This window comes from Tenrec ecaudatus, chromosome 16, assembly GCF_050624435.1.
Source record: "Tenrec ecaudatus isolate mTenEca1 chromosome 16, mTenEca1.hap1, whole genome shotgun sequence".
NCBI lineage: Eukaryota > Metazoa > Chordata > Mammalia > Afrosoricida > Tenrecidae > Tenrec > Tenrec ecaudatus.
The window spans coordinates 8,221,961-8,244,200 of NC_134545.1; the positions used below are offsets into that span (position 1 = coordinate 8,221,961).

The window sequence follows — 22,240 nt, forward strand, 5'->3', positions numbered from 1 at the left end:
TGACACGAAACAAAACTGCTGAATGCAAAAACTCTGCTCTGTATACTGTTATCCAAGTCACAATCAGAAGTTTGAAAAGAGAGGTGTTTATGAGGTGACTGCAGGAACGAGGGCTAGTGCTGTGGGATGAGAGGCAGGGGCAGCTGGCTGTAGGATCTGGTAGAACTGAAAGTGAAATTTGAGGGCTCTTGACAAACGGGGGGAGGGGGACGGTGAGGGCAAAGGGGGCAGGGTGAGGGAGGCAAATGCCCTAGTGCAGCAAGAACTGTGGGATCAAGATGTGAGCTATGAATGTTCCCTCAGTGCAGAGATGAACAGAAGCAGTGAGGGTGGATGGTAGGGTTTGGAGTGATAAGACCAGAGATAAGCTGAGGCCAAACTTTTAGGCTCTGGAATGCTACCCACATTGGGAAATGTGGGCAAAGAGAAATCACAGCAAGAAGTGGCAAGGTTTGTATTTCAGAAGGTGGAAGGGATGTGAATTTGCTAGTGGGCTAGAGACCAGAACAAGTTGCAGCCTAGATAAAGGACAGGGAGAAGAATGGGTGTGCTGCTGGGCTGTGCACTCCACGAGGGCAGGTACGTTTCATGAGGCTTACTCCATGTCCAGTCCCCAGCCCAGGGCGCAGGGTCTGACTATTATGTGTGTACATACTTACAGTTAACATGGGAGAGCTCTTTCCAAAGTGTTTAGCTTTGCACAGTGGCAATATTGAATCCAGTGAGGTTTATCCAAGGCACGATTATTGCTAATTGAAAACTTTCCTACAAATTCTTTATCTTTTTTTTTATATCAATAGAACAATGAGTTAATAACATCAGTCTTTTTTCAAAACCATTTTGTAGGTCCCTGGTTGTATTGTTGGTTAGGTGTTGGACTATTAGCCACAAGATTGGCAGTGCATACCTACCAGCCACTTCTCAGGAGAAAAGTGAGGCTATTGGCTCCTGTAAAGATTTAGAACTTCGGTAGCTATGAACCTTATTAAAGTGTTGGAGACAAAGGGTGCTATTGGGAGGACGAAGACATGCCTAACCCAAGCCATGATATTTTCACTTGTCTCATATGCATATGAAAGCTAGATAATGAGTAAGGAAGACTGAAGAAGAACTGATAATGTTTAAACTACAGTGTTGGTGAAGAATATTCAAAGTACTATGGACTGTCAAAAGAACCAACAAACTTGGCTTGGAGGAAGTACCGCCCAGAATGCTCCTTAGGGCCAAGGAGGGCGAGACTTAGTTTCATGTACTTTGGACATGTTATCAAGAGAGGCTGGCCACTGGAGAAAGACATCATGCTGGGTGAAATAGAGGGGCAGAATACAAGAGCAGGATCTTTGACACGGGGGCTGCAACAATGGGCTCAAGCAGGAGAGTAATTGTAAAGGTGGTGCAGGACTGGGCAGAGTTTTGTTCTGTTGTACATTTAGGGTTGCTATGAGCCAGAACTGGCTCCAGGGCACCTAATAACCACAAACCACCTTTCAATTTAGAAAGGTGATAACATGTATCACCTGGAAACTGGTCTTGAGTGATAATGACAATAACTTACCTCTAACTGTAAGGCATCTATTTTCTCTTCCTGGCAAGTATCACCTTCACATTCATACTGTACAATTTTCCCATCTGTTTTACTCGCAACAAGCCGATGGACATAATTATCTAAAGAAGAGAATGAGTCAGCAAAAAGTTGTGTCTTCAGAACAGAAAGGGTCTCCATGTGTGCTAATGCCGACAGAACGTTTGTTTTTATGGAGAACTAAACACAATGGCAGTGTTTCTTTAAAAACAAGCCAAAGCCCTTGTATTTTGATGAGAATGCGAGAGAGTGAGTGGGGAAGAGTGGAAGTGTAAACTTCTGTCATAAGGAGATTCAGGCCATTCATGGGAGAGTACTCTGTGGGGCACCGTGAGAACACATGTCACGACAGCTGGGGGGATGACATTTCACAGTGTGAGGGCAAGTGGAGAGGCCCTGAAGGACAAGCCGCCCACACAGAACCCCAAACTAGAATGCTGGGCTGGTGTTCACCTCCAGCGTAGTCCCAGACGCGATGGTTGGTAAGCTGCATGGCGTATGTGTGCTGGGTTTCCTCAAAGTGCTTGTAAGCGTGTCGGCTTACATACCGCCCACAGCCGATGTGGCCACATATCAGACAAATCCAAAGATTCTGCGAGAGGAAAGTGAGGGCCTGGTCAGTTAGATGAAAATCCAGTACTTGGCCCATTTGGGGTGAGAAGGGGCCTGTGGTGGATGTGAAGTAGCTTCTACAGGAGTTTTGAACAAATGCATGTTTCAAGTCCAACAATCAAGGATGATTTTATGAGTAAATTATTTTCTCACTCCAATTTCTAATGAGCTCTATGTAAACATTAAGAAAAGCATTCACAACTGATCAGGAAAAGGCTAGACTTTATTAAGGATCAAAGAATAAAAGCATCAAGTACTTTTTTTAGAAAATCATTAAGGCATTCTTTTCTTTTTTTGCTTGATCCTAGACAAAAAAATAAAATACTCAATCTCAGTAAGAAACCAAAAGAATTTAAAAACACACCAGGCAGAAGAAACGGCCAACAATGGGAGCTGTGTTCACTGTTCTTTGTCTGCTGCCCCCATTACTTACTTCCTGAACACCACACTCGAAACACTTGTTCTCTTCGACTGGCTCTGGCGTTTGACAGTACCGGCACACAGGACACCTACCAGGACAGCAAGATAATGGTATCGATTAAAGATCAAAAGACAACTGGTCCAGAGCCTGGAAGCCAAAGCATGGATTTTAGATTTCTCTTCTGTACCTCTTTAAGTTTATCATAACTAAGGATATCATTCGAGAGACAAGACATGTGCCAGGTATTCTTAAGCAGAGTTAAAAATGTAAGTTGATTAAACAGAGGAAATGAGGACTCTTGCCTGGCTTCATACCCCCTCTTCCTTCCTGGAGCCTGCCTACATAATCCAAGAGCTCAACAAGCACAGGTTAGAGCGAGGGGCTGGGGACAGGCCACTGATCCATCCATGCTACCTACTAGATGTTCTCACTGCTAACAATCCACATTTCACAGAAACATCAATCATTCAAAATATACTCTAGCCTCTCAAGTTAGAAATAAAAACTACAGTGAATTTCATCACATTAGGAAAAAATCAAATGAACAAAACTGTTATTCTTGAAATAGGTTAGACATTTCATGATGCAATGAAGATACTGGTGACTAATAAAAATGGCACAGAAAGACTCACCAATCCCTTCCTATTATACTCAAGACAAACTGAAGTTAATACTAGTCTTGAATGCTCTTGTCTGATGATGGCGCAGCGGCTAAGTGATTGGCTGCTAACCAAGAGGTTGGAGTTTCGAACCCACCAGCTACAATGCAGGAGGAAGCCCTGGAAACCCTACAGACAGTTAGTTCTGTCCTCTCCTAGAGCTTCACTATCAGTCAGAATGGACTCAACGGCAATGGGTTGAGGTTGTAAACAATAGAAAGTGTGAGAGTTGAGACTAACTGAATTGGAACCAAGAAGAAAGGATGCTCACATTCCAGACATAAGCAGGTTCATTTGCTGACCAAATGAGTACACAAAGCTGAGGGAAGGGAACCGACAGGAAGAACACTGGCGTCTTGTCACAGAGCAGGAGGCTCTATCCTGGTTTCAGTGAAGAGGCTATAGGTCCCACCCAGCTCCCTTTTGAGTATCAGAAGACAGACCATTCGCTCACAGGGATGATTTTAAAAAACAGTATCTAGCAAGTGGCAATGAGTCTTGTCACAGGCGGGAACTAGCTCTATGCCATCCTGTCACTGCGGGTCTCCCCTTCTCTGTGTCTGGATAAGAAAACAACCAACTGAATTCAAAGTCTTTTCTTCACAGTGCTAGAAGGCTCTTTCTGAAAGATAAATCTGAGTCTGAGAAAAAGAAAGAGGGGATAAAATGACAAATAAACTTACTTGCATAATATAATCAGGGCTTTACTATATAGCATCTATTTCCCATTAAAAATGACAGTTTATTAAATTCTTCCTGCCTTCCCCTGTAAGAATAAGTTTTTATTTTAATTTTTCCAATGAAATTTTTGGGGAGCCCTCTCAGAATGTTCTACCCCAACATTTCTATAGAAGAGACGAAACCACCCTTTGTGACCCAGTACCAGTCACAGCCTAGCAGCCCCATCTCTACCTCCTCCAGCCTCTACCTGAACTTATGGGTATGCTCACTCCTGAGGAGGATCTGTGTTTGAGTCTCCCTCTCAGCACCACCCACTGCACCATCCACATAACACCCACCTGCTAACTGAGCTGGGTGCTTCTGAGGGTGACCCTATGTCATGCACAGAAACGCTCTGTCATCAAGTCGGTTCCAACTCCCAGTGACTTGACCTCTCTGGTCAGGACACTTTGGACACGGGAATGCTCACCTCTGGGCCTTCGTTTCCTTCTCTATAAACTGAGGAGGGGCGATAAGATGCTCTCTGAGGAAACGTCCAAGTTCAAAATGCTCTGGTTCTATGAGTTCACCTCTACTGAAGGTAACACTGGTGAGGCCGGCAAAGAGAATGGCGTAGGGGTTGGACACAAGATATGAACAAGCACTTTACACCATCCACACAATTCAGTGTGGCTTTGTTCAAGGTTGATTTTAAACCGGGACGATTTTCTGTAGAACTCGAAAACAATCTGGCCGAGGACACTGTGAGACCAAGGCAAGAATCTTGCCTGATTATTATATAAGCACTCTCCACAACACCCAAGGTTTGTGCATCTGCTCAGCAATATGCACCAGGGCTCATGCCAGCTGCAAGGGGCCCAGGAGTAAACAAGTGAACAGGCCAGACCCTGCTCTCAGGGCTGGCCTTCTCCACCCAGCCAGGGGCCCACTTCTGTGTGGAGAGCAGATTCCTGTGAACTTCCATTCCTCAGTACTTCTGGGCTTTGGAATTTTCTTATCCCTCCCAGGTGTGTACCACACACACACACACCTGCTCAGCACCTCCTCCCGAGTCCCAGTCTTCAGCTGGAAAACTCTTCTTCCTCAGCTCAGATCTCAGAAGACCTGGCTCACCCTCCAGTCACAACCATTCCTTCCTAAGGCCTGTCAGGGCTGCAACTGCACCCCTTGTCATGGGATTATTGGATTCCTCCGTGTATTGAAGGCCAGTGTCTGAGCCACCTTCCTAGCAAAGTCTTACAGTGCAGAAAAAGGCACAGGTGGGATCTGAGATACCTGTAGACAGCAATACCTCCCTATTAAATTTAGGGCTCTGTCAAACTGGGAGGCAGGCACTATCGATATGACTGATGCCTCTTAAGATGTTTTAGCACTTCTGCTCCTGGCCACTGTGCTTTCAACAGCCTGGACAAGCTAAAGCGTTAGGTTGCTGCAGTCCAAACCAAAGACACCACACCACTGCTGTTGGGTCAGTTCTGACTCAGAGTGAGTCTGCAGGGCAGGGCCGAGCCGAGCCAAGCTGAGCTGCTTCATGGGTTTCCAATCTGTATGTCCTACAGAAGCAGACTGCCGCACGTTTCCCTGAAGAGTGGCTGGTGGGTTTAAATCACCAACCTTGCAATTAGTAGTCCAATACTGAACCTACTGCGTGCCCAAGGCTCCTTTCCCTGTGGTCAGCTGATAAGAAACCCAGGTAAAGGCAGAAAGCAGGCACAGGTGATAAATGAGATCTGAGAGAATGGGTTTGTGCACAATGGGTATGCTAACTTATCTGTTTTCTATTCTCTGACTCTTGGGAGGAAAGAAACACCTGTACTGCTCTGGAAAACTCCACAAGGGCTCCGAGTCAGCACACTACAGGCCCTGGTGCAAGGATGCAGGCACAGTGAACCTAGGAAAATGGAGGAGGAGCCCACAGGCTCACGACTTGACTGAGAACAGACCAGTGGCTCTGGATCTGCACACGGAACACCTGTAGGCTTCCCGTTTGGGGCAGTTAGTAAGACTCCTAGGGAAGGGCATGGCAGGCTCAGCAGAGCCTCTGCACTCACGTAGTGTCGTCCCAGCGCTGCAGACACTGGCTGTGGAAGCTGTGGTTACACAATGTGGTGAGGATGCCGTTCACGGACTCATCCATGCGCTCCAGGCACACTGTGCACTTGGGCAGCTCCGTCAGGTCCATCACGGGGAGGCTGGCACCCTGCAGGGACATACCGCACATGTGTGTCAGCAGACACTGACATTCCCTGCTTTGACTCTTGCTTTCCAACCAGAGTGTGCTGACTCCAGGCATGGTGCTTTCTACAGATGACCTGCTCTTCATCATTTAAACTGACGAAGAGCTCATTCACTTGCGCACTCACCAAATCCCGACTGTGCACCTCTCAGCTGTCTGGCCCTGGGAGACAGTGAACAAAACAGACCCGACCCTGCCCTTGTGGAGGTGGCACCTTGAGAAGAGAGAATGCCGGTAGCCTGTGCACAGACTATGCTTGGCATGCACGACTGGAAGGAAACACAGGAAAAAAAGCAGGCAGAGAGGAGGATTCCAAAGGACTTTTGCAGAGTAAATGATAACTTCACAGTGTCTCACTGGAGATACAGCACTGAGTCCCTGTTATGTGCCTGACATCTTACAGGTAAGCCACAAAGGTGATTATGAACAGCTTCAGCCCCAAACACCAGATCCAGTCCCTATCTTCCTATGGCCTTCAGTGGAGGGGAAAAAAAGGTAAAACTCAGACCACCATCAGGTGTGAATGCTGTGCAGGAAGCCACCAAAGAGTGTGAAGCCAAGGGGCACTCTGGTTCAGGTGGTCAGGAAAGACACCCCAAGAAAGCCACATTCCACCTGAGACCTGACAGTCAGCAGGGGAGCAGGAAGCACTCTGGCGAAGCTGGGGAAGCATGGCTGAGAAACCCATACTGTCTAATTCCTCTTACTTACTCACTGACATCGAGTCAATTCTGATTTGCAACGACCCTGCAGTCCAGGGTAGAACTGCCCTGGTGGGTTTTTGAGACTAGCTCTTCACAAAAATAGAAAGCTGTGTTTTGTTCCTGTGGACTGACTGGTATTTCAAACTGCTGACCTTGTAACCAGCCCAAGTCATAATCACTATGTTACCAGGACTCCTTGTCCAGTCCCTCAGTGTTAGACATTTCCATAGCATTCTCTCAAGAACCTAAGTTCACTTAGAGAAGCGTCTCTACAGTGGAGGCCTAGCGCAGTGCCAGGCATGAGGGAGCCCACACTGACTGTCAAGCTTTACTTCACTATATTTAAGGGCAGAACAAGCAGGCCTGCCAAACACAACAAATAAGTGCTCGGCTGAGACCCAGGTTTGAATCCACCCAGTGACTCCAGGAGAGAGACCAGGCGATCTGCTTCCCTAGAGATCCCAGCCTAGGAAACTCTACAGAGTGGGTCTTCTCTGCCCCACGGGCTGCTGTGTATCAGAATCCACTCGGTGGTACCTTGTGATGAAGGAGCAATGGAATCAGGGCTAACTTCCAAGTTGGTTTCAGAAAGAAAATGTCAATCTTGAACAGTTGAATCTGTGCCACCACTGAATGACTCGACCACCATATACTGTGGGCAAATTCCCAAGAAAGGCAGCTGGCTCAGCACCGTCACAAGCTGCTGTCAGCGCAGAACCCATCATCAAGAATAGTGAAGGGGACTGAGGGGTGACATTTAAAACCAACCTACAAACTCAGTTTTGGCTCTAGGTGACGTCTCACTGATCTGGAACAGCTCCATACTCTAATTCAACAACACATATCCTAAATTTTTCCTTTAGTAAACATTTTTTGGCAATAAGATTCACCATTTAAAAGCATGTAACCGAGGAGCTGATGCCAGGGGCTTAAGTGGAGAGTAAATGTTTTGAGAACGATGAGGGTAATGAATGTACCAATATGCTTTACACATTTGATGTATATATGGATTGTGATAAGTTGCAAGAGTGAGCCCCCAATAAAAAAAATTACAAAAAAAATAAAAGAAGCATGTAACCACTCAGTGTTTTAATTTTTTTTCCTTTCAGTGTTTTCATTTTTAAAAATTCACCAGGTTGTGCGACCATCACAACTAGTTAATTCTGGAACATTTCCACCGCCCTGAAATGAAATCCCATACAGTTAACCTGATGCCTGGGTAGCCACTAACCTACTTTCTGTCTCTACAGGTTGGCCTCTTCTGGACATTTCCACGGACAATGTTTACATCAAATATAAAAACCTTTCATACTTACATCTTCTGATTTCAGAACTTCAGCCCTTTCCACGTAGACCAGTTGGCAAACATCATCTTCTATTGAGTTAAACTGTCGGCCATTGCATGCCATGTAAAAGCTGTCTGCATCAGCCTATGGATACCGACGAGGGAAAGAAAACTCGTTGGTTATGAGCCTCAAGATGCGCAGCCTCAGTCATTCTCATCAGCTTTACAAGTTCTTATGTGGGATGGAAAGCAAATGCCAAAAGGAGTGTTCACGGGCTGACTGGACATTGGTTTCAAGTCCATAGCCACCACAGAACTGGCATGCGGCGGTGAAGTGCAGCGAGCGGACGGTGAGTACAATTCTGTTCAACCAGCAGCAGCCAACCTTTCCTTGGGACCAGCTTTGCGAGTCTTTAGTCAGCACTTCCACAGCAGTTCAACAGTGAAGACGCATTCCTGCAAAACTTGGAACCAAATCCTGACTGGTGATGGCTGGAGAAAGATTTTTTTTTAATTAAATCATTTTTATTAGGGGCTTGTATAACTCTTATCACAATCTATACATACATCCATTGTGTCAAGCACTTTTGTACATTCACTGCCCTCATCATTCTCAAAACATTTGCTCTTTACTTGAGCCCTTGATATCAGCTCATTGTTTCCCCTCCCTCCCTACTCTCTCCTCCCTCATGAACCCTTGATACTTTATAAATAAGTATTATTTTGTCATGTCTTACACTATCTGATGTCTCCCTTCATCTACTTTTCTGTTGTTTATCCCCCAGGGAGGAGGTTATATGTAGATCCTTATCATTGGTTCTCCCTCTCGACCCCACCCTCCCTCCACCCTTCCGGTATCGCCACTCTCACCATTGGTCCTGAAGCGATCACCTGTCCTGGATTCCCTGTGTTTCCAGTTCCTATCAGTACCAGTGTACATCCTCTGGTCTGGCCAGATTTGTATGGTAGAATTGGGATCATGATAGTGGGGGGTAGGAACCATTTGAGAAAGAAAGATTCTTTTACCAAAATAAACTATTGGAGGGGTGGGGAGAAAAGGACAGTCTTTTACAAAATGTCAGCATCATTTGCGAAAAAACATCAAGAGCCAATGGAACTGGGATGGCATGAAATGCCAACTACATCATGACGATACAGAAAGGCCTCCACTAAGAGGTTTTATACAACAACCCAGTGTCTGAGACTCATGGCAAAACTCAACCCAAGTCAAGAGGTCCAGGTGAGCCTGTTGGAAGAAAGATGGGGCAAGGGGAAAGGGGCAAAGGTCATTATTAGGTACAGGTGTGTGTACTTTGGGATTATACCCAGGGAAGAGCTGCCCCGAAGAGTCTCTGAGGCCGTAAGTCTTTCACGGAAGCAGCAGATTTATCCTTCTCCCGTGAAGTGGCTGGGGGTTTGAACGGCTAACTTTCTGGTTAGCAGCCCAACACTGAACCCACTGCATCTCCAGGGCTCCTTCTTTGTGACTATGAGCAAATGTAATTTAAATCTAGTCTAGTCTTTGTAGGAAGCAACAAAGGGATGGTTCCAGTTTTCAAACTCCACATTTTAGTGGCAGCAGGGGGACCAAGGCTCCCACCTGGGCATCAGTCCACAGGAAGCTATGTGCTCTGGCCCTACCAATCCGCCTGCATAACTTGCTGCTGGGGGGATTCTGCAAAAGGAAAAGCCCTATTAGTGAGAACACCAAGCCAAATCAGATAAAAATAGTCCTATACTTCTGCCTTCCTGGGTCTTCTGAATCTTACAGCTTCCGGAAGTTTCTCCACAGCTTGTGATTCCACTCAGATGATGTAACTCCAATGTGGAGTCTTGATTATTTGTGCTTTCTTAATCTGCCAGAGTGAGCTGTGCAGCTGAGGATGGAGGGCTGATTCTGGAGCGAGTTTTCACTGAGTGGGGGAGTGGGGTGTACGGCAGGACAGGGAGGGCCTGTCTCTCAAGAAACAACCTGTACATAGGATAGGGTACAGTGTATTTTTAACTTCATTCAACTGGTAAAGCCAACTACTGAACAAGGCATTTTTCTCATATATATAAAAAAAGAAACCTCAAATGGACCCCACATTTCTTAAGAGCAGTGTTATTTTTCTTCAAACGCTTCCAACTGAATCCTGCAGGGCTGGCTGAAGCGCTGAGGAAAGGCAGCGCCTCTTCAGACCCTTCAGGCCTGGAAGTGCTCGCTTAGGGTCGAAGGGGTCAAGCCCACTCACACGGACACATGTGTCCTTGCATGGGGATACTGTTAAGCCACTCCAACGACAGGTTATGTTTCTAAAATGAGGTTTATGAACAGTTGAGATTCCCTCAACTTTCTTGGTACTGGAAATTCAGTTTAATTTATTCAAATATTCACTGAGCACCTAGTAGGTGGTGAATAAGAGAGAATAGGGAACAAATTACATTAAGTTATAAAAGCTAACAGCAAAAAAACACATAATAAGCAATTATTGTATTTAACATATTTGTCTTATAAAGTCAAACATTTAAAGAAATCTAGCTTTTGTTGCTTTTTAATTATTCATTGCCTCAGTCCCTTTCTTTATTCTTTTCAGAACGAGCTGAAAGAGAAAAATTCCTATGACCCAGATTCCCTCATTGTCACAGTAACCAAATAAAGGAAAACAACAAAAAATCCACCTGTCATCAAGTCACTTCCGACTCACAGAGACCGTATGATAGAGCAGAGCGGTTTCCTAGGGTTTCCAAGGCTGTAAATATTTACAGAAGCACACTGCCTCATCTGTCTCCCTCTAAGGGGCTGGTGGGTTCCAATTGTTAATGTTGCAGATAGTAGCCGGACACACCACTCACTACTCTACCAGGCCGCCTTATGACCAAGTATAGTGAGAACTTATTTTTTGAGAGGTGTCTCCTAGACTGTCTAAGACATACCAGAGAAAATGAGCTCAAGTATTTAAGTTATGGGTCACTTTAAAAAAGTGACCTGTAGACAGAAGGATTGGGGAGGGTTGGGGGAGAAAGGGAGAATCAATCACAAGGATCAACCTGGACCCGGAATCCCCTGGGGGGCGGGGGACAAATAATGGAAAAGTGGATGAGGGGCAACGGAGGATGATGTAGGATATGGAAAAAATCTATAACTTATCAAGGGTTTGTGAGGGAGGGTGGGGAAGAAATGGGGAGCGGATATCAGGGGCTCAAGTAGGAAGAGAATGCTTTGAAAATGATGATGGCGGGATATGTGCAAATGGGCTTGACACACTAGAGGAATGTATGGATTGTGATGGGAGATGTAAGAGTCCCCAATAAAAGTATTTTAAAAATAAGAAGTAACTTGTAGAAACAAAGTTTCTACATACTTTTTCTTTTTTAAAAAGAGTTTAAAAATGATTTTAAAAAGTTTTACTGACAAAATTCAAAAGCATTCAATGGCTTAAATATATTAAAAAGAGTTGAACAGTGACCACTCATTTTTTGTCCCCACAAACAGCAAGGAAACGAGGTGGGGCAGAACGGAATGGCCTTGCTTTCCCAGGCCTTGTATGGTTTTTGCCATTGGTGGGGCGCGTTGCAGCACATTTTCCCTTAGTTGCTTTAGTGAAAAACATTTGTTTCCCTTCTGCTATGTTTCTGCTTTACATAGGAACTGGTTTTTGCAGGTTTACTACACTGAACCTCTCCCTGATTTGGTGTGTCCTGATCAACTACAAATTCTGGACTCAAAGAACGAGTTTCCTAAGAGCTACAGAACAACTGTACAAGACCATCCGTTTCTAAGACTGCAAGCAGGCCATCAGAAATCTAGAAGATTGGAAAGGACACAGAGAAGGACTAGAGGCTACTGAAAATGCTCTGAGAAAAGGAAAGGGAAAAAAGGAGTAAGAATATGGTTAGCAGGCCAGGCTTCGGAGTCAGGCTGTCTGGACTGGAATCCTAGTTCTGACACATTCACTGTAGCTTCAGACAAGTGACTGAACTTATCTGTGCTCCTTTCCTCCATCATAAAATTCTATTAAGCCACACTCTACCTCAAGGCCAGGTTGAGGAAACTCGGGCAGGTAGCACATGAAAAGCACTTACTACAGGGCCTGCCGGCTATCAGTGCTCAGCAGTTGAGAGCTAAGGAGTCTATTATTCTTACTAGAGCACATGATTAATTTAACAATGAAAAGCACTACACCAAGAGTTTTAGATCTTAGACTCTAAAAGCCAGGGTCCAGCAGCAATTAGCAATACAACCTGCAATACCAAAGCCAAGGGCAACATCCTCACTGGAGAGAGCATGCTGCAAGCTCTGCCATGGTCTCAAACGACATCTGTCAGCTTGAAGCACCTGGACTTGGCAAAATACCAAGGTGGACAGAACGTGCAGTTGCACAAAGAAAAATCCCTTCATCATAAAAAAATGTCCCCAGTATCCCTTGCTTGCTATGACAGGCAGCATTTGCTTATAGGGACATTTGTGATGTTATTAGACTTTCATAAAAAAGCAAACTCGCGCAAATAAAAAATTACAAAACAAAACTCACTGCCATCACGTCCATGCTGACTCATAAGGGCCCCATAGGGCAGGGAAGAACTGCCCCTGTACATTTATGAGAATGTAACTTTTTAAGGCAGCTGGTTCTCAACCTGTGGGTCGCCTAAGACCATCAGAAAACACTTATGTTACATTGTTTTAGGAATTAAGACACCGCTCCTCTATCCCTCTCTAGACGAGTCTGCCCATGTGCAGGTACGCCCACATACGAGTACCCAGTATTAACATGCTACACTATGCTTCAACACAAAATTTGATTTGTCATTAGAAATATTTCAAAATATAGAATTAAACAGTTTTGTGATTAATCACTAAACTTAAAAGTATGTTCAATTTGTACCAATGAAAATACATCCTGTATTATCAGGCATTTACATTATGATTCATAACAGTTGCAAAATTACATTTATGAAGTAGCAACAAAAATAATTTTATGGCTGGGGGTCACCACAACATAAGGGAGGAACTGTCTTATAGGATCATGAGATTAGGAAGGTTGACAACCAATGTTTTAAGGGAATAGAAAGTCTTTTCCAATCACAACTACATGGACAGCCACTTCTCCCCCCAGAAGAATTTACTTCAGGGGACAGCACTGAAGCTACAGCTCAGGGAGAGGGACATGTTTGGTCAGAGCACACAGGAGCAAATGAAGGGGGAGGAAGAGAGAGTAGAGCACATCCTGGCCCACCAAGCCTTGAAGACGATATCCCTGCTCAGAGCATCCAATGCACAGAGAGGACCATATGGTCCACCCCACTACAAGACACAACATCCCTCACTGACCCATAGCCTCACAGGGGAGAACATTGGAGACACAGTGTAAGAAATGCGTCTGATCTGACCCCACCACACCAAGGCAAAACACTAAGGGCGTGCAACAGAACAGCAAGGGGTGCAGAGCCAGGAAGCCCTTAGCGAATACCAAAAACAGACTTTGGGGCCAGGCTATGGCACCCTGGAAACCGACTGGAAAGCACTCCTAAAGGTCAACAAACAGACCTTGAACTACTTACAGGCTTTTCTTTTTTTGGTCATTAGTTTGCTGTTTTGTTTTCTTTTGTTGCTTTGTTTTGTTCTGTCTTGTTTTTGTGCATATTATTATCTCTCCAGGTCTATCTAAATAAGATAGGCGGGGTAAACAACCTGGAGGAGAAAACAATGGGACCCATGGTTCTGGGTGGACATGGGAGAGGGAACAGGTGGGAGAAAGAAAGTGATGTTAACCCACCCAGGGACAAGGGAACAAGTGATCCAAAAATCGATGGCAAGGAGGGTGTGGGAGACATGGCAGGGCTTGATCAAGGGCAATGTAACCAAGAGGAATTACTGAAACCCAAATGAAGGCTGAGCATGATAGTGGGATAAGAGGAAAGTAAAAGGAAATAGAGGAAAGAACTAGGCAGCAAAGGGCATTTATACAGGTCTAAATAAAGGCATGCACTTACGTAAATACATTTATATATGACGATGGGGAAATAGATCTATGTGCATATATTTATAGGTTTAGTATTAAGGTAGCAGATGCACATTGGCCCTCCACTCAAGTACTCCCTCAATGCAAGAACACTTTGTTCAATTAAACTGGCATTCCATGATGCTCACCTTCCCGACACTATCGTTGAAGACAAAACAGGAGCATAAGCAAATGTGGTGAAGAAAGCTAATGGTGCCTGGCTATCAAAAGATATAGCGTCTGGGTCTTAAAGGCTTGAAGATAAACAAGTGGTCATCTAGCTGAGAAGTAACAAAGCCCACATGGAAGAAGCATACCAGCCTGTATCATCACGAGCTGTCAATGGGATCAGGTATCAGGCATCAAAGAACAAAAAATCATATCATTGTGAATGAGGCGGAGTGTGGAGTGGGGACCCAAAGCCCATCTGTAGGCAACTGGACATCCCCTTACAGAAGGGTCGCAGAGAGGAGAGGAACCAGTCAGGGTATAGTGTAGCACCGATGAAACAAACAACTTTCCTCTAGTTCTTTTTTTTTCACCATCTAGTTTTCCTCTAGTTCTTACATGCTTCCTCCCCCACACTATCATGATCCCAATTCACCTGGTACAGATAGGAATTGGAAACACAGGAATTCCAGGACAGATGAACCTTTCAGGACCAGTGGTCAGAGTGGCGATATCGAGAGGGTGAAGGGAAGGTGGGATAGAAAGGGGGAGCCAATTACAAGGATCTACATATAACCCCCTCTGGGGGACAGACAACAGAAAAGCGGGTAAAGTGAGATATCGGTCCGTGTAAGACATGACAAAATAATAATAATTTATAAATTATCAAAGGTTCATGAGGAATGGGGGGCGGGGAGGGAGGAGAAAAAATTAGTTGATACCAAGGGCTGAAGTTGAAAGCAACTGTTTTGAGAGTTTTGATAGCACAAATGTACAAATGTGCCTGACACAATGGCTGTATGGATGTATGGATTGTGATAATAGTTCTAAGAGCCCCCAATAAAATGATTTTAAAAAGAAAGCAAGCCCCCTCTTGCTGATCAGCTGGTGGTAACCTGGTTAGCAGCCCAACATGTACCCACAATCTTAAATGTCTAATCTGGCCTTAAACAAGTTTTCCTCTATCGATTAATAAGACTTTGCCTGTGGGTCACAAAATCTATGACTGCACTTTACAAAGGAGCGCGGGTGGTGTAGGGGTTATGAATTGGGCTGCAACCTGCAAGGTCCGCAGTTCAAAACTACCAGTCACTCTATAGGAGAACGATGGAGTCTCGGAAACAGACAAGGCAGTTCCTACCCTGTCCTATAGGGTGACTATGAGTCAGCCTTAACGCAATGGCAGTGAGGTTTATTGGACTTCTGGACTTTACACAAACAATGCACACGCTATGCTTTTATCCCCCAAACTGTGCAACCTCCACACAGTTAAGTTAGTTTCCTGGGTGCATTATGGGAGTTGTATGATATCTACGTGAGCTCATTCCATGGGAAAACATGGTACTGAAGTGTTGCTATGAGATGTAGTCAATTAATATGGCTCTTCTGGCCATAATTCCTCATGTGCTATATCATAATTCTGAACTCTACGCTTGTGATTATGATCCTATTTGAGAGCGAGGTCCCCACTGTACTGATGGATTAATGATTAAGGTGGGATTAAGTCCTGACCTTAGTAGAGGGTGTGAACCAAGTCACACTCTTTGTTTCTTTGGGGGTATGGCCTGCTAAAAGACAAAAATTACACCTCCCCCAGAGCCATTCCAGTGCGCAGGAGCAATCTCACACACAGAGAGAAATCTCAGTACATTTGAGCTCTGTCTGAGGTAGCAGAGGGCAAGACCAGAGGCACCAGAGACGGTGGCACAGAGACTATGATGGGACAGAGCAAAGGAGCTGGGCTGAGACCAGACACTGAGGCAAGGAGACCATGAGGCAGAAGAGAAGAGCACCACTGAGATTATGGGAACGTGAGGCAGAGCAAAGGGAGAACTTTGTCTATCTAGGCGGAGGCCAAGGGACCACATGGCTGAGGACTGGACAAGACACTCGGCTGCTGGCTGAGGAGAGGTGTCAGTCACTGTGGACCAAAAGACTAGCCTGCTTACTAATCCTGACATGTTGTAACCCATGAACACCCCTCATAAGATCTCATAACTATGAGTACTGTGTGGGAGTTCTATGGCCATTGTCGTGATTTAGCCGAGCTGAGAAAAGTAGAGTGTTGTGGCAGGAACAGTTGGTATTAGAATAAGGTAAAGAAAGTCAGATATGCCCCTTACACTCCCATGCTGTTTACTGCGTGCCGTGACAGATTGTCTGAGAACAGTGCTCTTACCTCCCTACACCTCCAACCCACTGATCAAGAACAGCAAGGAGCTATGTCCTAGGGAGTAAAAGTACTGGCTCTCGTCCCATCTCGACCCTTATTTCCAGCTGTGTGACCCTGGGCGAATCATTCTTTTCTCTCTGCAATGCACTTCCTACCCAACCTGTTAAGCAGGGATAACAACACTATGCGTCTACCTGTCAGGGCTGTGGAAGATTCAATGGGATAATGCATATGAAAACATTAGCATAAACAAACCATAAAAATCAAACCTGATTTGAAAAGCCAATTCTGACTTATAGCTACTCTATGGGACAGAGCAGAGTTGCCCAAGGGGTTTCCAAGGCTGTCATCTTTATGGAAGCAATCTCCCAGGGAGCAGCTGGTGGGTTTGAACCACTGACCTTGTAGTTTGCAGCTGAGCACTTAACCACTCAGGCAGTTCATAACAGTGAGATGTGATCTTCAGTGTTTCGCTTGCTAGCAGAACTTGAGAGTTTTGAGGTACCACTTGCCCATTATTTGTCAGGTTCTTCTGTGACCTGGAATGGCCTCTGACATTAGCGAAAAGAGATCTTTAAGTGCAAACTTGCTTCCCACATCAAGTTGGGAAGTCAGTCCACAGGTGCCTATACTCATGTTTAGGCGTTTCCCTCAAGGATGGAGTACTTTTTAAAGACTAAAGAGTCAACGACAGCGTACACAGAGCTTCACACACGGGTCCTCTCTCTGGGGCCTGTGTAACGCACACAGCTGTAATCCAACTCCCGCTTGCCGTAGTGTCTACTCCACCACTACCCCACAGCCAGTGAACAACTGCTATCCAGTCCTCACGATTTCTGTACCAAGGGAAGAGGAGGGGGCAAGTGTAACTCTGTGTCATGTGCTCCTTTCCACCCAGCAGAGGCCAGGGCTAATGGTCCTGAAGGTAACCCAAATCCCCGTCAACCAGCAATTTGGAACTATTTATCTGGGATCAATTTAGGAAGGTAGTTTAAAATGAGGTCAGACACAAGCAATGTTTGACTAAACTGTATCTCAAAACCCAATGAAATCTGGGTAGAAAAACACAACAGGCTATTTTCCAGAAACCACGATGAATGAAACCTGTGGACTGAGTGCTCGTCAACAAGCGGGATTATTCCTAAATATTTTTACATTCACATGGAATCATGTTTACATTCATATGGAATTATACATATTTGTAAGAATTATACATACAAATATGCAACCCAAGAGGATATTTTTCTAATGTCTTTATAACTTGAGGCTCACAGGAAATGCTGCTTCATGTATTAAATGAGACTGAGTGGATGGCAAAATTTTCCCGTCTCCCAAGTACCTGTAGAAGGCACCAGCTGCACTAGTAACAGCTGAAAATACCAACATTCTTTCAATGCTTCAGTCTCACACTTAAGAGTGCTTTTAGAACGCTAAAGCATATTTAATACTTCATGGAATGTCACACAATCCCTCTGATCCAACAAAACAAAAGTGAATAGATTTTATTCCTAAAATGTGCCAATGGGAAGAAGTGGCGGTACCGTGTTACAATGGCAAATGACATGGTGTACTTTAGCGAGTTTGGAAGTACTGTGAATAATTACTAAGTACAGTAAATTCCGATTGATTAAAAAAAAAGAATGGATAGGATTAAAATTATTGCTTTTAAAAAGAAAGAATGATTGCTCTGTTAATGTTGTTAGGTGTCGAGTCAGTTTTGCAAGTACCACAGAAAGCAACACTGTCCAGTCCAGAGCCACCCTTACAATCGCTGAATGAATTGAGGGGGACATCTACAACTAGAATATCCTAGAAGGCAGATGGGTCCAGAATCTGAGATGCAGAGCGTGGTAAAGCACACCCAGCTTCTATGGCAGAGAGGGTCTTTGCAGTGCTTACCTGCGCACTAAACTTTATCAGCACCATGTACTGGTTTGGCGTCGAGTCTCTGATGATCTTCATTTGCTCAATCACTTCATTAAATGGGGCGACAAACTTCATGAGGTCATGACTGGTCATTGTTGCAGGGACTGTGAGGATACACAGCATGGCACTTCGTCTTACTTCTTCTTTTAAGGAGGTCATCTTACTAATAAGACAATAACGAGACTGTCTTGAATACATATGAAGTGGTTAGTGCAGATAGCACTAATTAATTAGACAGCTTTTGTGTCTGAGAAGAAGGGAAAAATAAAATGTGTAGCACACCAAACCAACTGAAACCGTTTGTTAAGTTACTTGAAGATATAGGCTAAAAGAGTAAATGCAGAATCTCGTCCACATAGCTGCCATGGAGTTGGCTGCAACCGTAAACTGTTACACCCCTTCCCCGGTGCAGCTTTTAATCCTTTGTTAAGAAGGGTGGTTAGTTATATAACTCTATTAGGAAAATGCTTACTGGTTGCTTTTGTGTCCTTAATTTTTTAAAATTTTGGTTACATAGATGTATACACACACATACATATACATCTAAGAGGAAATTCAAGTTCATGGAAAAATAAAATTAAAAAGATAATGGAATTTTTCCGGAGGCTTTTTGAAGACCTATCACAAAAAATGACAGTTTCTAGCACTCATTTAGTTTTGACTTGTTGCCTGTCACAAGACACAATTCTAGCTATGAGATTCCCTCAAAAGATCTAGACAGAAGCTCTAAATCAGTGGCTCTCAACCTACCTAATGCAGCAGCGACCCTTTCATATAGTTCTTCATGTGGTGGTGACCCCCCAACCACACAATTATTTTCATTGCCACTTCATCACTGTCATTTTGCTACTGTGATGAATCGGTCAACCCTGTGAAAGGGTTATTCGACCCCCAAAAGGGTCACAACCCACAGGTTGAGAACTGCTGCTCTAGCTAAAGAAAAAGACAGCTAACCTATGAGGAGTCCAGCTAAAGACAGAGTTGTTTGGTTGCAATGGAAGAGTGGGCAGAAAACTGTCTGCTTCAACAGCTGTGATCCAATTGGGAACTCAAGGATGTGTGTTTTCCACGTGGGCACCTGGCGATAAGCTCAGGCAAGAACAACCTTTAAGAGATCAGTTGCCAATTAGCCAAAGATGGTTTAGCCAAACAATTCCTTTCCTGTGACTTTCAGCAGCTTTTGCTAGGATCACAGAGAAAGGTAGAAAGGTGATGAAATTGCAGTCAATTGCCTGACACGTTTACAGCTTCGTGGGTAAAGAGTTGGTGGGCACTAGAAGGCTACAATGAAAGTGTAGATCATCTACATGTGGGAAACAGAAGGATTTCTCCCAAATAAGTGTTAGACACTGCTTGCAGCTAATGGTAAAAGTTACTCCCCTGTAGGCAGTAGTCCTGCTCCCTGCTAAGGACAATGGGCTACTTCTCCCTAAAGGCTGGCAGATTTGGCTCCTGTAGGTAGGTGGAGTTTACACCCTACAGATAATGGTTACTGTGGAGATCCAGAGAGCAGGTTAAACTGGCTCAGTGACATCCAAAGTTAGGCTGCCATCCTGTACCTAGGATCTGCCCTTCTTGTCACATGTGTACCCCCAATCCCTCCTCTTCCTATTGGGTATATATCCCTAGATTGTCCCCCTCTCCCTGCTGTATAACCTATAGTGCAACCCCTTCCTGTGACGTATGTCTTTACCTGTAATTAGTGGGCTTGCACACCCCCCAAAGGTATATAGGCTTGGCCTCCCTTGGCCTCTCCTTGGCTCCTCCTCTCCTCTCCCAACCTCTCTCCCTTGTTCCCTTTCCCTTTGTCCTCCTTCTCCTCCCCCTCTCCACGTGGACCACCAAGCGGGGCTGAGGTGAGCATGCTACCATGAAATGTGTCTGACTCCATTATTTCTATCTCTCATGCTATGACTTTAATATTTATATATAATAACCGTACAGTTGTGCCTATCGAACCTGTGATTAGTGGTGGGGGCTGGCACCCCTTCCAACCACATCTATAGATTTTCTTTTGTATCTTTAAGGAGCCCTGGTGGTGTAGTGGGTTACACGTTGGACTGCTAACCTCAAGGTCTGCAGTTAGAAACTAAAGCAGCTCCACAGGAGAAAGAGGAGACTTTTTAATCCCATGAAGAATTCATCTCAGAAAACCACAAAGGCAGTCCAGTTCTCTCCTATAAAGTTGTTTTGAATCACAATTGACTTGATGGCAGTGAGTTTAGTTTGTATCTTTAATTCCCTAATCACCTTCCTTGCCTACTTGCTTAGGGAATATTTTCTTTAGTGTGCTTATTTTTGTTACTTTCCTAAGAATAACTAACCCATTCTATAAGAATAACCAAATGTAAAGCATCTAAGCATTCTCTCCTACAAAACACATCAAAGTAGTACCCTTTTGAAGCTTAAAATATCCACTTCCTCTCAAGGCAAGAGGTTTCTTCTCTGCCCCATGGCAAAAAAAAAAATAGAGCAACCCCAAAGGAAGTCAAATTTTTTTCTTACTTGGTCTTGTACAGATGCATAATACCATGGACTATTTCAGCAGATGGATTCCCACTGAAGAAGGAAATCTGGTCCGGAAGCTGTTTGGATGGAGAATCAGGAGTAGCACTGGTGCATTCTTTACTTTGATCCCTACTCCGCTGTGCAGTGGGGGAGGCTTCTGAAGACTTTTCTTCTTCCGATGTAGCTTTTAGCTCATCTTTCACAAATTAAAAATAAGCAGATTACAAATTGATAGGAAGTGTGCCAAAAAAAAAAAAAAAAAAAGGATTCCAACCAGGCTTAAATTTCAAGTCACAAGGAATATGTTGACAAAAAACCTAACAGGTACCACATTAAGAACTGTACTCACAGAACAGTTGATTTTGGGGGGTGGTAATTTCTACTTGAAATCTCTTTGCCCTCTGAAAATCTCATCAACACCCAAAGAAACTTAGGGACAGCCCTTACAAGGGGCAGGGCCATAACACAAGCAGGTGCCTCTGTCACACATTCCTAAATGAGATGAACACTCAACTCTTAATAGGTCTGAAAACTAAACCGACCAGTTCTGACCACTTGCATGCTGGAAATGCAATATACATTCACTCCCCCGGATGCAAACCGGTGGCGGAAGGGAAGAGAACAACATGTTTATCTAGCATCACTTCATGATCTGCCACTGACCTCTGGAGTTAAGTCGCTCTTCCCCAGAGTAAAGTTGGCAGCCCAGCTGGCTAGGATTTGTTTAGAAGAAATAGGGACCACATGAACCCTAGCCACCTGGAGACCAAACGAACTAGAGGGTGTCTGGCTACCACTCCTTACACCACTCTGAATCACACAGGAGGCCTCGAATAAAGTGGGGGAAAAAATGTGGAAATACACACATACACGCGAAATCAGATGGTGCCTGGTTATCAAAAAGAATAGGGTCTTATCTTAAAATAAAGGTTTGCCTTAAAATGATCAGCCATCTAAGTGAGTTGTCAACTTAATACGCACAGGGAACATCAGCCTGCATGGTCCAAAGATTTTAAATAATAAAATCCAAGACTAGAGGAAGGATCAGTATTAGAACTTAAATTCTGAGCACCCAGTTTGTAGAAGGTAATGGATGACAGTGAATGCCCCAAATCCATTTGCAGTGTCAAGTAGATTAAGCCTCCAGTGAATTCCCTCTGAGCACTGACCAGGGATTTGAATAATCTTGCTACTAGACTGAGTGCACTGGAAAGTTGATTCATGCACATGTAGATACATTAAAATTTAATACCTTATCATTTGTTCTCCCTTTTGACCAATTTTAATTTGCTCCAATTTTTATG

General features: G+C 44.4%; 1 protein-coding gene and 1 non-coding gene across 3 annotated transcripts in view; one reads left to right on the top strand and one right to left on the bottom strand.

Moving 5' to 3' along the window:
- The window catches only part of BRAP (BRCA1 associated protein), a 35,095-nt gene that overhangs the window by 9,642 nt on the left and 3,213 nt on the right, over positions 1-22,240 (bottom strand). Inside the window, exons 3-10 of one of the 2 annotated variants that reach the window (XM_075534552.1) lie at positions 20,934-21,132; positions 18,402-18,591; positions 8,212-8,325; positions 6,007-6,155; positions 4,425-4,541; positions 2,628-2,703; positions 2,036-2,174; positions 1,556-1,665 (exon numbers count right to left, since the gene is read on the bottom strand). In XM_075534552.1, coding sequence (XP_075390667.1) covers positions 1,556-1,665; positions 2,036-2,174; positions 2,628-2,703; positions 4,425-4,541; positions 6,007-6,155; positions 8,212-8,325; positions 18,402-18,591; positions 20,934-21,132 — 1,094 coding nt within the window. The remainder of the gene's footprint in view (positions 1-1,555; positions 1,666-2,035; positions 2,175-2,627; positions 2,704-4,424; positions 4,542-6,006; positions 6,156-8,211; positions 8,326-18,401; positions 18,592-20,933; positions 21,133-22,240) is intronic. The other variant, XM_075534553.1, reaches the window with a different exon arrangement.
- LOC142429968 (U4 spliceosomal RNA) lies at positions 693-835 on the top strand. The gene has a single exon (XR_012780467.1). It is a non-coding gene; the product is annotated as a U4 spliceosomal RNA (small nuclear RNA).